General features: G+C 35.0%; 1 protein-coding gene across 3 annotated transcripts in view; it reads right to left on the bottom strand.

Annotated features, from left to right (window-relative positions):
• LOC124426756 overlaps window positions 1-14,038 on the bottom strand; it is a 37,886-nt gene extending 23,848 nt beyond the window's left edge. Inside the window, exons 1-2 of one of the 3 annotated variants that reach the window (XM_046968833.1) lie at window positions 13,797-14,037; window positions 13,416-13,652 (exon numbers count right to left, since the gene is read on the bottom strand). In XM_046968833.1, the coding sequence (XP_046824789.1) occupies window positions 13,416-13,467 (52 nt within the window). In that variant the 5' untranslated portion in view covers window positions 13,468-13,652; window positions 13,797-14,037. Of the gene's footprint in view, window positions 1-3,817; window positions 4,137-13,415 lie in introns of those variants that run through there. The other 2 variants (XM_046968832.1, XM_046968834.1) reach the window with 2 other exon arrangements.
• Between the last annotated feature and the right edge of the window lie 174 nt (window positions 14,039-14,212).

Raw genomic sequence — 14,212 nt, forward strand, 5'->3', positions numbered from 1 at the left:
CTACCTTCTCTTGTTTCTCTTTAATCGATCAGCTGGTCGGAGAGAAACAGACACGTTTAATATTTTGCCGTTGAAAGGCATGGAGAGTATTTTCTCTCTTACTTTTTTTCATTTTCAATAAGCTTACAAGCACTGTACTGTGTACGTGCAAATTTTAAAATGTCGTGTTGTCGACGAAAATCAGCGAACGAACATGAACCATTGGTGAAAGTATTTTGTTGATAAAAACAAAAAAATATTTTTCCACTAAAAATAATCCACTGAATATAACGTCATGTTACAAAAAAAATAAAGAAAAGAAATACGATGAAACGAGTTTTTGTATTTTCCGATCATCGATCTTACATTTTACATCAAGAATTTTAATCGATAACGTTTAATTGTATTATTGCGAATATGAATTAGTGATAGGTAAGAAAAAAAATAATATCGAGCGAATTGAATCTTACAAAACTATTTTATAATTATTTCTAGCTATTCGGTGAAGGCCAAAGGCATATGGAGAATATAAGCTATCGTTTCTCTCTCTCTCTCTCTCTCTCTCTCTTTCTTTCTCTCTCTCTCTCCCTCTCTCTCTCTCTCTCTCTTTCTTTCTTTCTCTCTCTCTCTCCCTCTCTCTCTCTCTCTCTCTCTCTCTCTCTCTCTCTCTCTCTCTCTCTCTCTCTCTCTCTCTCTCTATCTCTGTCTTTTATCTTCACTCTGAAACTTTCGATCACTCCCGGAAAGGTTAGCCTGCATAATAGGCACGCGAGGTTACGCAAGAAACATGTTTATAATACGCTCCATGAGACAATTGTCCCTCGTGTGTGTATCTATCAGTTCGATCGTTCCTTCCTTATAAAAAAAAAGCTGACCTCGATTGTTTTTTTTCCACGCATCTGATCCAGATGATCGATCAATCATTCGACGATCTAGATTTTGTAGGAAATATTTCCTACAAATGGACCATTTTTTATTTTTTTTGTTATTCATATTACATATAATTCGATCGGAAAACTTGGTTATGTCATAAAACAAATAAAGCAAGTCTCAGCTCGCATAAAGAAGCCTTCTCTTATGATTAATCTCGATCTATGATCTCCGATGAAATTTATCTCAAAGAAAGAACGAGAAAAAAGTTAAGTACGACTTCCAGATCATTTGTGAATTTGATTTTTCGGTTGACGTTTTGATTTTCTTCATAACTTCTTTTGCAATGGAGAGTCTATCGTGAACATAACGGAATTGATTAAATCGATTATCATTAGATTCTATTTGAGATATCAAATTAATGTATGGAAAGTTACGTTTAACACAGCCATTGATATGCAAAGTTTGTCAAAAGAAAAAGAGAAAGAGAGAAAGATCGAAGGGACGTTGATAATTCATGCAATCAACGAGAACGGAGTAGGCCGAACAGCGATCGTGATCAAGAGCAGAATCGCGGTCTGTGAAAAATAGATCAAAGTCATGCGATCGATCGCGTTCGAGTTGTGATTGCACATCGACGAGTGATTTCCAAATTAGTCACAACCTTCCTTCCTTTTATATATATCGTAAAGAGGAACGATTGTCAACGTTACATCGAGTTCATTTCGAACTGAATTAACTAAAGAAAAATTCTAAAATATTTTATCTTATGTAACAACGTCACTACCTTGAAAAATTCGCGTGGATTTTATTATGTATATATGAACAAATTTATCGGTAAAACTTTTATAAATGGTTAACACTTATCTTAAAACATATTTCGATATTTTGACTAAATTGGCTATTTCGTTGTTAACCATAAGATGATCTAATCTTGTACATTTTGATCAAAGTTAGAAAGTCGGAAATATTTACCTTTAAAATACGCTCTTATTTCGCGAAAATCAATTTTCTTTTATTTCTACTTGTTGTCTAAATATGTTACGTTACAAATTATCATTTATCCCCAAAGTCACATATACTAGTTACAATATATATCATCTATTCTGTAACACTTGAAAAACGAATCTTCTTGTTAGAAAAATAATGATCGAGGCGGTAATGAAGGCAAGATCGGTAAGAGTGGTTTTTAAGTATTATTCCGCGAAAACCGGTCCTTCAATGTTGCAATTCTCTGCTGAAGTTTTTAGCAACAAGTATCACTACGCGCCGCCACTACAATTTCGCTTTCACAAGCATTTGCAAGATATATCCGCGACGTTAAAGAGGTAGAATTCGAGACCGCGATATCGGAAATCGAAATCGTTTTTAAGATTCAGGGAAAGGCTGAGAACTCTCAGATACTTATAAGGATGTAAGCATTTTATAAATTTCATCATTTATTTTATTTTTCTCACGTAAGCAAGCATTTTTATTGAAATATTTGAAGATGTTTATTGATCAATCTGATACTTATCTGGTTTTTTGTTTTCTTTTTTCGTTCTTAATGAAACCGATTTTGTATTATATACACGTGTAAGAAAAAATGTTTATTGATCAATCTGACACTTATCTGGTTTTTTGTTTTCTTTTTTCGTTCTTAATGAAACCGATTTTGTATTATATACACGTGTAAGAAAAAATATTCGTTACGCATCGAGAATCATTTCATTTTTATTTAACAGTTCTCTAACTTGGCACATTTAAAACGCGCATTGATCTACGACTAGACCATGTCGGAAATTGAACTTATCTTCGGATTAAAAGAGAGAAAAGTTTCCTTTGAATTTTTATTAGAATTGTCGAGCTTCGTTAAAAAAAATTAAATGATTTAATTCCAAGAAACTGGTTAATATTTAATATCAGTCTGATTTTCTGTCTTGACAGAAAGGTCATTATCGAATATAACTATTATTTTCGAAGAAATCATTGGTTGTTACATGTAAAAAGAAAAAAAAGGTGTGTGAACAAAAAAATGATTCTTATAAACTCATCATATTCAGATATGAGGCTTCAATCTCAATTTCACGATGATATTACTATGAGATCGTAGAAAATGTAAATATATCCTTGCATACATAACATCTACTCGATTATCCTCTTGATCCTAATTAGCAGACCTTTTCAAATCTCATGATCGTGCTTTAATTTCTTCTTCTTCATATATTCAACGCGTTAGCGAAGCTATAATTTCTTACTTCGTTCGTATGCAACATTAATCATCGTCTTTGTAACGAGAACTTCATCATGAGTTTAATTTTTCGAAGGATCGAAAGGTATAAAGTATCCCATCGATATAGACCAATTACACTTGAGTAGAATCGAAAATTTTCTAATAACATAATCGATAAAAGAAAAAACAAAATGTGGACAAGATCGTTGAATCTTGTGAGATCTGGAATCATATCTCAAGGCTGTAAAGATATCGAGAGGCGTTAACCAAGCACGTAGAGTTGGAACTCAACGTTGATATATGTATGTTGTACGTTCACCGACTTAAGAACATGAGATCTATCCAGATCTCGTGGTCACATGTATTCTACGTAATATACCGTTATATCTACACGGTAAATCTGTGTGTAGATCTTTGAAAAAACAAATAGACTCGCTTTCATGGCAAGAAAGAATGCATTGACCGGAAAATACGTGTATATATGTATAACATATACATTCATATGTATATATATATATATATATATATATATACACATATTTTAAATTGTGCACTCGAGATAACTTTCCATATATACATATGTACCATATTTGACGATCATATAGTATTGGCATAGGTTCCACGAGAAAATCCATGAGAGCGCACATCGTCTTTGCATCAAACAATCTCTATCGAATTCTTCTATTGTTTTGCGATCTATATTACACGTTCTTCGAAACGATTTTTCCTTAGAAAAGATCAGAACGAAGGACTTACCGTTAGATCGAAGAGAATCGTCGCCTACAGCATTTTTTCTTCTTCTTTGGCATTCTAATGAAAAGCATGCGGTTGTCTCCTCGTCCTTGAAGTATCGTCGTGCATTTTAAATGATCGTCATTCTTGGCTTGGAGTCAAAGAAAAGTAACGTGATTGTGGCGACGTAGAGACGTCTCGTTCAAGCTCTCGATCGATCGACTTTCTATCCCACTTTCAAGTATTTCCGGAGAAAAAGAAGGATGATGTAGATCTTAAAGAGAGAGAAAAGAACACGAGCGAACGAGTTTTCCTTCGAAATTCACAAATCTTAAAAATGCAAACGGCTACTTTTCAAACCATCTCGGAATTTTCCCAACGAAAAGTATGGGAACGATTGTGTCGACGCAATATCGACATATTGCTCAAGTTTTCGTATTGTCTTACCTCAGCTTTCACGGTATTGACTCGTGTATTTCTTTCTTACTTGATATGAAGAAAAGTCGCACGGTATTTAACGAAGACGATTCGTTTCAGTTCCGTAGTCGCGACACATTCCTCCTTTTTTTATTTTGAAAACTTCGAAATCCAATCGGTCTATCGTAAACGATCAACGTCATTCTCCTTTCATAATGTCATTTCTATTATTCATAAGTTTTGTTTATTATTTCATTTCTAAATGAAGAGAATCGTCTCAATGATAATTATTTTTGTTTTTTTTTTCTTTTTCTTTTTCTGTTTCTCTAATGATGAAGAAGCACTTTCGTGCGATACATCACACAACGATTAAATGTACCGTGTGAGCACAAATGAAGAAATCATTTCCTCCGTTGAGATTCACGCGTCGAGTCACCACCCCATGGGCTTTTGCGTGTAGGTCGCCGATAGACGGTAAGTCCTATACGAGCGCGATATATTTCTCGACCGTTCGCCATACACCGACTATGCTATTTCTTTATCTCTCCATCCTTTTTCCTCTTTTATACTTCGAGCACGCATCTCCAACTTGATATATCCCATAGCAAGGCGAGACTTACGACATGGTACTAAAAGAAACGTACAGAGTCGAGTATCTCTATACTCGCCGTACTGAATATCATTTCTTCGACATTTTTACGTTAAAAACAAATAGAAAAAAAAGACAGAATTTATACATTCTTCCTACGACAGGATAAATGATGATTGTTGAAAAAGAATGTATCACGAAATCTGCATAGACTTTCTCGTCTACTTTTGCGATTATATTATCAAGAAATGTGACCCATGTCATCGGAATATTGATAAATATATATCAATATATATAAATCGTGAGAACTCACACTACAATAACATTATCTTTGACGTTCTCCAAGTACTTACGTACTTGAGAGACGTAAGTACACGATACGTCTACCTATCACGTGTACACAAGTTGAACTTCCATCGTCAGAACACGTGTATTATGTCAATAAAACAAGAAGATCATTAAACATCACATGAACATACCATCCATAACAAATCTTACACTTATCCTAATTATACTCGTTAGATCTTTTAAAAAATAGAATTTATTGACATCATTTTTTCATATTTCAAAACATCGACAGAAACATATTTGTAAATAACATAATCGTCACAAGAACGTGATCAAGCGGACACAGATAGACAAACCTATACAGATTTTGAATGATACATTTGATGAATATATCGATTTCATAGCATACAAATAATTTAAACGATGTCTTTAACCGATGACTTTCAATTATCAAAGAAAATGAGGAAAGGATCTCTCTCCCTCTCTCTCTCTGTCTCTATCTCTCTCTCTCTCCCTCTCTCTCTCTCCCTCTCTTTCTCTTTCTCTCTCTCTCTCTCTCTCTCTCTCTCTCTCTCTCTCTCTCTCTCTCTCTCTCTCTCTCTCTCTCTCTCTCTCTCTCTCTTCATTAGAGAAAGTCCAAGTACCAAACTCGTTCGGTAAAACAAAGTAACCATTTCAATAATATCGATTAATCTATGAATAAACGCGTAACTTAAGGAGATTTATAATGTAATGACACGGTTCGTACGCTAGCACATGAACACTTTCACCGTACTTCGCTTACATGGAACGTGCGATCGATCTATACAATGATCGTTTCAATCATACATCGTTAAGACGATTTAAACGGAGAAAAAAATATATATTTTCTATTAACAATCAATATTTTTCATTAATAAATTATACAAAAATTAGATAATTTTTGTTAGAATAATAAAAATAAAAAAATAAACATTCGTTCAACGAATTCATTTTTATCATTTTCGAAATTAATCTGAAGCTTATGTTTTTATTTTTTTATCATTTCATTTTTATTATTTCAATTATATTCAAAGAGAAAGGAACGCGCATAACTGGAAAATTCATCGTTAATTCGCCTTTCTACGTACGCGAGGGCAATTCGAGTGTGCGTGAGTGCGCGACGTGGTTACGTGCCACGCGTGTTTCTTAATACTGTATACAGTTACAGTAAGATTTCCGTGGGAGTGGAACCGATCGGTCCCACGGACCGATCAAGGTTTTACGTTACCGATCTAACAACGTCGAGAAAGGAGCATTAAGCGGTCTTATCTTTCTCTCTCTTCCTCCTCCGCACCCCTTCCTTCAAACACCCTACCTTTCTCGTCAAACTATTATTTCATAGTGTTAATAAAACGTAAGTAATCACCGTTCTAACCCACATTGCTCCGTGGAAAGACAAAGCCCTTCCTCGAATCCGGTTCAAGACGTTCAATGACGGTGAATGGAAATTGCACCGACAGATCATATCAATTTTCTTAAGAAACTTATATAAATATATATATACATACATATATATATATATATATATATATATATATATTTATATATATACGTATATATAACGGAATTGTACATGTTGTAACACTATCGTAAAATTGTATTATTTCATACGAAATGAATTTTAATTAGAATAGGATAAATAATTTAAAAAGAAATGTATATAATTTTCGATTATTCCTTAGCCATCAAATGTCAAGACTTTCATCCGGTTTTGCAAGGAAGGTCAAAGTCTCGGGCAAGTTTATTCGAACCAATATGTACCTACTTATTTCGTGAATGGCATGACTAACGTCCGAGGTCATTAAAAAAAAATAATAAAAACTATAGGTCGTAATGGCATAGAAAGCAATCCTTTTTCAAAATAACAATTTGATCCGATGCTAGAATGACTTTTGAAAGATATTCGAAAGATATTTCTTCCTATTTTTTTTGTTAATTTATATAAAGGAACTCGGCGACAACGTTATAAAATTCAGCTTCAAGATATTTGTAGGAATTTCAAATATCTTTCTTTCTTTGTCTACCGATGAGAACTGGACAGAATGGAAAGGTTTCGACCTTGATACATACCTGATTCCAAGATTTTTCACGTATAACAAAGTACTGAAAGTGTGAAGAGAAAGGAGCATCCTTTAGCTGGGTGGCTAAAAAACATCGTAAAATTCGATGAGTACTTTTTCTTTTGGGAGTAACAAACATCCAAGAATTTGATGACGTCACAAATGAGGATAAAATGAAATAAAGGATTTCCAGAATTGAAAGTCTAATTTTTTGAGAATGGAATCGAAGAACATCATGGTGAACTCGTAGGCGCTATATGTAATTTTTTATAATAGTTTAGAAGCGTGTATTTCAATGAAATTTCATTCCTGATGACAATTCTGATGCTCACAATAATCGAAGTGAAAAGTGAGTGATATGAAAAAGAAAATAAAATATACGTACTCATATAATTTAAACTCGGTACAAACGTATAGGAAGAGCTAGACAAATATAGTTAACATATCTAAGATGAAAATCTCCTTGAATCCTTTTTCATGGATCTGTTAATTAACCTATGTAACGAGAACGAAGTGGATGATCACACGGTAGTTGTTTCTGACGTTCGGGAGATAGTGAATGCGATGAAAGTATCCCACGTGCGAAAGCACGCGTATGATTCACGTTTGTATTTTATTTTCTTCTATGTACTCTTTCTCTCTCTCTCTCTCTCTCTCTCTCTCTCTCTCTCTCTCTCTCTTTACTTCTTTCTGTCTCGTCTGATCAATAGCAAATACATTGATTTTGTAATGCAAATAGAACAGACAAATAGATCGTATATTAAAATGTGTAATATCGTATTAGAAAAGCAAGATAAAACAAAACGAGATAATATCGATCTTTGAGAATCGACATATTTTAAAAACGTTTATATTATAATAATAGTACAAAGTAGTGTGTATGTATATATATATTAATAGATTGTCAAAACATATTTGTCCAGAATAAAATTGGTCCAAACTTACGAATACTTTTGATGAACTTTCTCCCGTCAAGTCAAGCGATTATTCACGATATTTACAAGTGATGACGGTTAAACGAATCACGAATCGAGTTAACTGACGTAAAGGGGAAGGAAAAATTGAGCAATTTGTAATTAAGAGAGAGAGAAAGGACAAAGTACTAGTTTAGTGTCACGTGTAGTTCCCCCGATTTAAAAGTTAAATGACATCGTGCAAAACTATTTACATCGTCGCATCGTCGTTCCTTTTGTTAAATCGTAAAATAAAAAGGATACGAGTTTCGTGATTACTTAGAAAGTAGACAATAACACGAGGAATAGATTTCGCGAGATGGATTAAGAAACGTAATCGCAATCTACCGAGACGCTTTTCCTTGATTTCCTCGATCATTACGGACACGACAAGACTATAATACCAGTTGAACGTTAAGAATGAATAATCGGTAACTCTCCTACCGATGTTTTATTACGCAACTCGCAACTTTAAACTACGAACGATTCAATGTACAATGAATACTTATCTATATTCTTAAAAAAACCTCGATAATCTTGAAGTTCAAATAATAAGTACCCTAATGATAATATTGCAGATATTTGTTAATATCTTTACATATTCTTTATGGAGGAAAAGATGCTGAAAAAAAAGAAACGAAAGTCGTCGTCGTTCTCTATTTCTCTATTTCTCATTTTCTCAGAGTTCAAGGTAACCACTAAGCACACCAAGCGGACCAATATTTTCCTGCATAGTGATAAAAAGACAAAAGTTTCAATTATAACCTTCTTCGCTGACTTCACTCCTTGCTCTATTCGGAAAGATCGATTTCGTAAGAAATGATTAACACAAAATACGAAGGAATAACCACTTAGTAGGCTAATGATCAGTCTTCAAAGCAAAGTTTACTTTTGTCCAGTTTACAAAGAAAATACGTAAGAAGAAGTTCTTGCACGTGCGAAAGTTTCATAAGACATCATAGCACAACTGAGATCAACCAGCCGTTCGCGCCAATTCTTGAAACGGTTCATTGGCACGAAGGATCGAGAGAAATCTCATTTCTCGATCTCGCGAGCATCGTTTTCGAGGGCACGCGTTTGCCGTCTCACGCAAACGCATCAAGATATTCTCGAGAGTTATCGAGATAAATAAATCTTTGTTAGAAATTTCTTAAAATTTTCTTTCAAGATTATTTACATTGTTATTAACACCAATTAAAAAAATATTTAATGCAATGAACAAATTCTTATTATCTCTCTTAAGATTTCTATTGTCTCGAGACTGTCCAAAATAAGGAATAGAAGGAAGAAAATCCTTTTACGAGTTGGAGAAGCAATCGGCAGATATTAAATCATTATAGCATAGAGTTCTTTATTTGAACTTACCAATGCGTGGGCGAAGTATCGCGTCTCAAAAAAATCCTGACCTATACGACACAGACTCGGCAAGATCCTTCGCGCAATAAACACTCGGACGTGAAGGTTCGACTTTACTTTAACGGCATGCCCTTGTGCTATGAGTACGTTCTACAGGTACTCCTTTATAGCTAAATAATTTATCGCTTCCCCCTTCGTTCCTACGGCGAAACAATAGCCATGCCGAGGAGTTGTGTTCTTCAACGTGCCTGTTACGCGATCCTCTACCCAAGTCGGTCCTTCAAGAAAATCCTACGAAAATAATGTTAAAATATTGTCCGTTTCTATATTCGTGAAAACTATTAGAAATTTATATAATACGAAATACATACGTCATATAAACGACCATTTTTCTGTAACTTTCACTTTAATATTATAATATATAATTATAATAATAGCCTATTTTAAAAAGAAATAAAATAAAAAAATCGTTAAGAGACAGATCGTTTAGTGACAATGAAGAAGTATCATAATTACCGCCTTTTTGAATGCACATAAGTAAATTACGAGTAAAAGAGTTAATGAGATTTGGATATGTCAAATTCTTTGATGAATTAATTTGAGAAAATTTAATATATTCGACGATTCGTTTTCTAATTTTCTTAAACTAACATTGAAAGACATACGATAGGATTATTGTAGAATATCTAGCAACCATATTAGGTAACGACGATACTATGTGTTACTTTCGCAGGTTGTCGTTGGTAATCGTGAAGAATAATCGACGTCTGACATTTGATAAGCGTGTCTGTCCGGTAATCGAAGGAAATAAATATAATTACGTAATAGACCATAGTAGCTCGTGATAATGCTTCGCGTACTGCTTCCAATAAAATTGAAATGAAAGTAGAATTACTAATATATCTAATTTTTACAATAACAACAATAATAATTTTACAATAACAATCGTTATTGTTACGAGTAACAATCTTTCTCAATCGTATGAGTACGTTAAAACTCTTAAGTGCGATGTAATATTGTTACTATGTTGTATTACACGATTCTATTACACATTGTTTCAAGGACAATTAATCGTTCCAGTAAAAGTTATGATTTCAGAAATCCTCGAAACTCGTTCTCTATGTGTAAAAAATAACAATAGTGCAATAAGTGAACAAATGAATGTTACATAAGTAATATTATATCCTGTAATAATTAGTGTCATGAAAGAACAACGACTTAGCATAAGAATTCACGAAAGTTGCGTTTTCAAGAGACGATCACAAAGTTCCTTTCAAAGCAAGAACCAAGAGAGAAGTCAAAGAAGCGATATCGGCGCATTGCCCGCGGTAAATTCTTTCTCGTAATTGCAAAGAGGCGAACCCTATGGAGCCGGACACCGATGTATAACACAACCAAGAGAATATAATAGGCAAGAGTACTCGGACCCCTCCTTACGGCTTATGTACGCTGTTGTAAATTCTCCTCGTAATTGCCAAGGAAGAAAGAGAGAGAGAGAGAGAGAGAGAAAGGAAAGAAAAAGAGAAAGAGAGAGAGAGAGAGAGAGAGAGAGAGAGAGAAAGGAAAGAAAAAGAGAAAGAGAGAGAGAGAGAGAGAGAAAGGAAAGAAAAAGAGAGAGAGAGAGAGAAAAAGGAAAGAAAAAGAGAGAGAGAGAGAGAGAAAGAGAGAAGGATACAGTGTGGGTGCCGATGGGATCCTGGAAGAAGGACACCGACGTTTGCTCGAGCTCCATGCAAGCTTCTACTTTGCATGTAGATCGGAAAAGTAACGTATTTCTATGTTTTCTTGCCTTCTCAAGTAATATCAAAAAATGGTATCTCTTTATCTCTCGCTTTTTATCTCTTTTTGTGGATTACCGTCCTATCTCGTCTCGTTAAAAGAATATCTTTATTTTATGAATACAGGGATAATAACGATAAGCAGGCGATATATCGATCCTTGAAAAATGTAGAGAAGCAGGCCCTTGATCTTGCCTCTAGCTAAAATTTGCCATCCTTATCTGAGGATATTCTTGATGCCGCGTGCCAAGAGCTCACGATCCGTTCCGAGCGCGCGTTCCGCTTGAAAGGATACATTATCCTGACGGATAAATTACAAGATTTTAACACGACTGTAAATTATCCGCGATAGCCGCGAACGATACCACTCACTACTATATGTATATGCACGTTCCCACCTACGCTCGAAACCAGATCGGGCTCTATAATTCTGCCTTGAGGATTTTCCTTGTTCATGAAAGGATCTTATGGAAACCTAAGGTGTAAAACTTGTAACCGAATATTCTAATTGCTTTTATGAAATATTTCTAACAAATAGAACAATCAGAAAACGTGGCAATATTTTCTATCAATATTTAGCTATTTTACATATAATACAATTATAAATGTTACGATGTACTTTCCATATGGTATTAATATCCGTTTTTATTTTTTATTTTTATTTTCAATAGACGTATTCATATAAACGATTCGGATGTATCCTGTCGTCTTTCGATATCACTCGATCTCATCTCTCTTAATTAGAATTAGAGGGTTAAACCGGTGATTCCCATCATCCTTCCTCCCATTCTCTTAACTAATTCGCGTCAATTCCAAGATCTTTGATCGTCGTTGACCAACAACAAAAATAGGAAGAAATTCTCGATTTCATTCTGAACGACAGCTCGATTACATAGTCGGACAACGTTCTTTGGATTACCTCCGGCCGTGGATATTTCGTAAAAGCAACGTTTCCACACCAAACTCATCTAGCGTGTTACCGAAATGTGGTACAACATAGCCGTTAACATTTCCCTTTGTCTTAATCGTAAAGCGAGGCGAAACTTATCCCCTCCCCCTTTCTCTCGCGACCAAGCTGATTCGCTTCGATACCATTCAAGGTGTTTCGATTGTATTATACTCGCGCTTAGGCAACCCCTTGGAAGAAAGATCGTCTCGACTCGGCTCGATTTTAACGTCGCAATCGAGACGCCTTATAGACTCTAGCTACTATTTAAACTGCAAAATGAGAACGATCTTTACAAATGTTTCCTAATATCCTAACAAATAAAAGAAAGAAATAAAGAGATTGATTTGTTTGATAAATGATTTGCCAACGTTTCAAAGATACGAAAGAATTTAAATCGATGAATAAAGATAAAAATGTGAAAAAACGAAGGAAGAAAATCTCCAAGCTCTTTGCTCAAGATGGCAAGATAAACGAAAAAATTTATCTCACACAAGGCGCAAAGTCCACCCTCGGGCTTACCCTCGGGGATCGGAGCTCGCTTTGCCATGCTTGATTTCCGCGTGTGCCAGATAACCAACCGTGCAGTCATTACGTAAACTGACATTTTCGCGTGTAAAGCGCGAGCCAGTGAAAGATCGGATCGACCAGTATAGCGTTAGCTATAGTATAATGGTTCTTTACAGGGTAGTAGTCAGTCACTAGACTACTATATGCTTTCTCAATTGCTATCCTTTCGAGTTCACCGCCTTGAATTTTTTAATCATCATACAAACGATGTCTCCTTTTTAAATGAACTTCCTTTTCGTTCCAAATAATTTCTTTCATTATCTTACGTTTATTCACCATTTATTTATCATTATTATAAACCGTTCTCTTTTTTATTTGCAAATTACGAGAAGAGGAATCGGAGAACGTGCGAACATTCACTGTTCTATTAACGTCCTTCAAACACGATTTACCTACCACGGATTTAACGTACCGTTAAACGAAACGGCTGAGAGTAAGTTGCTTAGAAAAAATGTTAGATCTTTACTTTCTTTACAAGATCACAAATTGGATAGTATTGATCTAAAAAATAAATTAATCGAGTAAGATTAGATAAAGTAGCATAAAATAAACTAAAGAAAAAATTCAAAACCAATCGAACGGAAATTGTTCTCCACAAATTGATCGTACTACCCTCGTAAATGAAAATATCGATCATAACTTACCCACTCTCGAAAATACGGCCAGGAACAGCAAAAGACCACTGAAGAATATCATCTTCCCGTATCTTGTTTTTTAACGTAAATCAAAATTTTTTATATTTTTCTCAACACGAACGTTGAATAGAGAAAATTTAAATATTACGGCTATGTTAAAAGCCGCCCTTCTTTATCGTAATGGCGCACGAGCGCATACACACGCGAAGAGATACGGACGTCCGATCGTATTAAATAGATTTTCTCCTTTGAGCACGAATTACCAAACAATATAGAAGAAGAAAAAGAAAATTGATAGAAAGTAAAGGAGAACAAAAAACAGAAAGAAAGAAAAGAAACAAAATGAAAAAGATAATTTGAAAATCAAGAAGAAAATCAAATCGACTGTACGTGACGCTCTTGCGGGTTCTAAAATTCGAGCAGGAAAATAAACACAAACTCGAAACGCTTTTTCCGTCGGAAAGAAAAGAAAAACTCCTTTCGAGGGAGAAGTCAACGTAAGCGAAGCTTACGAGACCGATGGAGCAGCGTTAATGATAGCGCCGTTTTCAAAGCCGCGAGAGCGCCATCGACGGTCGCAAAACATATGCTACGGTCACGAAGAGAGAAAGGTGACTGGGTATACGCGAGGCGTGCTCGATACCTCCTGTCTTCTTGGCATAGTCACCTTTCTAGCAAAGCAGTAAGAAAGAAGGGAGTATTGGAGCCCATATCGGGGGTCTCTCTCAACATCATGGTCCCACTTCTCCACTCACCTCTTCAAAAACTTTTTATCCAACCCCGAAATGACCTTGCTTGACAAGAAA

The sequence above is a fragment of the Vespa crabro genome, chromosome 9 (assembly GCF_910589235.1).
Source record: "Vespa crabro chromosome 9, iyVesCrab1.2, whole genome shotgun sequence".
Lineage (NCBI taxonomy): Eukaryota > Metazoa > Arthropoda > Insecta > Hymenoptera > Vespidae > Vespa > Vespa crabro.